At 30.0% G+C, this 1,992-nt stretch overlaps 1 protein-coding gene across 1 annotated transcript in view; it reads right to left on the bottom strand.

The window, feature by feature from the left end:
- The window catches only part of LOAG_19021 (hypothetical protein), a gene marked incomplete at its 5' end in the record, with an annotated part of 3,316 nt that extends 2,687 nt beyond the window's left edge, over positions 1–629 (bottom strand). Inside the window, 2 exons of the mRNA XM_020451678.1 lie at positions 327–444; positions 520–629. Of these exons, the coding sequence (XP_020304521.1) occupies positions 327–444; positions 520–629 (228 nt within the window). The remainder of the gene's footprint in view (positions 1–326; positions 445–519) is intronic.
- Positions 630–1,992: the final 1,363 nt, after the last annotated feature.

Here is a 1,992-nt window from a genome sequence, read left to right as displayed (position 1 = left end):
CAGAATGTAATTACATTCTTGGTATATTGGTTCAATTCTAAGTCTAATTACATTCCCTAATTAAACTGTTTGTGGTATTATGCCTTCTGTTTACAATTCTTAGTATATTTAAGTAAAGATTTCATTATCACTCAAGTACCACTTCATTATCATTTTCACTTAAATATTACGACCATTCGACTGTCATATTTAATTATTGATGCAATGTTTGGAATAGAAATCCTTGAAGTATTTGCGCCAAAAACGATTAAATCTCAACATTGCATGATTTTGGCATAATTTGATAATGATTAAAGTTGCTTCTGTTTATATAAAAGATGACTAACAAATCGTCGGCTCGCCAGAAAGAAAATCTCTTGTACGAGGATGAACTTAAATCGTATGGGATAATCACTCCGTTCATTGGACTTCCTTCTATTTCATTGGGGAGGAATGGCATATCTGCTGAAATCATATAATTAGAACTATTTGTTTGTTTAATAGTGGTTTAATCTCCAAAATTCATTACAATTTCCTAACCAGTTACGAATTTTCTGCGTATTTCTAGATGATGTTCGTGAGATGTGACTGTCAGTATTGCACAATAACAGTTCTCCGAGGGTGTTATATTGATCGGTTTTTCACTTCCAAACAAAATAGCTTCATATGGTTTCCAAAAAGGCACTGCGAAGGGTTCTTGGTACTAAAGTTCGAATTTGATCATTATGTCGTCAAATCATCGTCTGTTATAAGTTCTTTCTGATTTTTAGTAAATTATTATGCTTGACAGGAACAAAGAATGGAACATGCCTGAAAACCGGTGAAATTCGTCTCATCTATGCCTTTCAAAGCATTCCTTAAATATGGCGGGTTTATTTCACCATCTCGGTAATGCAGTATTCCACGTCGACGGTTTAACTCGTGGTTTATATGTTCAGACATCATGGGGATTGCCCTGTAAGGTGATATGAAAAAAAATCCATTATTTTTATTATTTGCAATCAGTTCGTTATAGCTTATTAACTCACTTCAATTTCCCTTATCTCCTACAGTTACTAGTAATTGAAATCACAGAGTTTTATTTAAATTATTTATTAATTAATTAATTAATTAAGTTAATTTAGTTTAATTAAGTTAAATTAACCAAATTAAGAAAGTGCTCCTTGATCGCCTTTTCTCTCGGTTTTGGTCAAACATCTGTTCGTGCTATATCTGATAGTCGATGTTTTTTTCCTTTCTTGTAATCGAAGTTCGATCTGTTTGATTTGTTGGAATATATGGAACTGTAAGCTCTTCCAATTCGTAATACCTTTGGATATTAAGCATTTTAAGTTCAAATTTGCTGTAATTAATTTGGAAAAGCATATTTTGCTTCAATGACATACCAATGAGTTGTCCAATAAGGTTTTCAAACATTTTTCTTTTTATTTAGCAAATTTTTCTCGAAAATAATCATCGATAATAAATAACTCTTTTAAATAAAATAATTGAAAGTGAAGATTTTTTTAGTGATTGGAAAGTTGTCAAAAAATTTTATTCAATCTTTTCCTTCCCATTCATCCCTTCCTTAAATTTTAAAAATATATTATTTTGCAAAGTAAATGTCTAACAGATTACATTCTATTCAAATGTATTTTTCACTTTACCAAACAAATATCTCAATTGCAAAAACATGCCATTGATCATCTTGTATAAATCAAAGATTAATTTCGTTCAAAAAAAAATAAGCAAAATTTGCAGAAAATTTAGGACATTTTTAATGACTGGTAGATGGATAAAATGTTATTTTACGTTAATCAGCAATAAGGAATTTTCGCTTTCCCTCAAATTTCATTCGATAAATTAAATTAAATTGAAAAATCTGCAAAAGAGGAGTGAGAGGAAAAGGAATATTGATGATGAAATGCAATCGGATGAAATTTCCCAAGAGGCGAAAGCTGTTCTTAAAATTTTGATATTTAAGTAAATTAATAAATTTTTATAGAGCAATTTTGTCGTGATGTCATTTCTGAC

The sequence above is a fragment of the Loa loa genome (genome assembly GCF_000183805.2).
Source record: "Loa loa unplaced genomic scaffold supercont3.931, whole genome shotgun sequence".
Classification (NCBI taxonomy): domain Eukaryota; kingdom Metazoa; phylum Nematoda; class Chromadorea; order Rhabditida; family Onchocercidae; genus Loa; species Loa loa.
The sequence above is the reverse complement of the archived record's forward strand: the minus strand, read 5'-3'. Positions and strand labels throughout refer to the sequence as shown.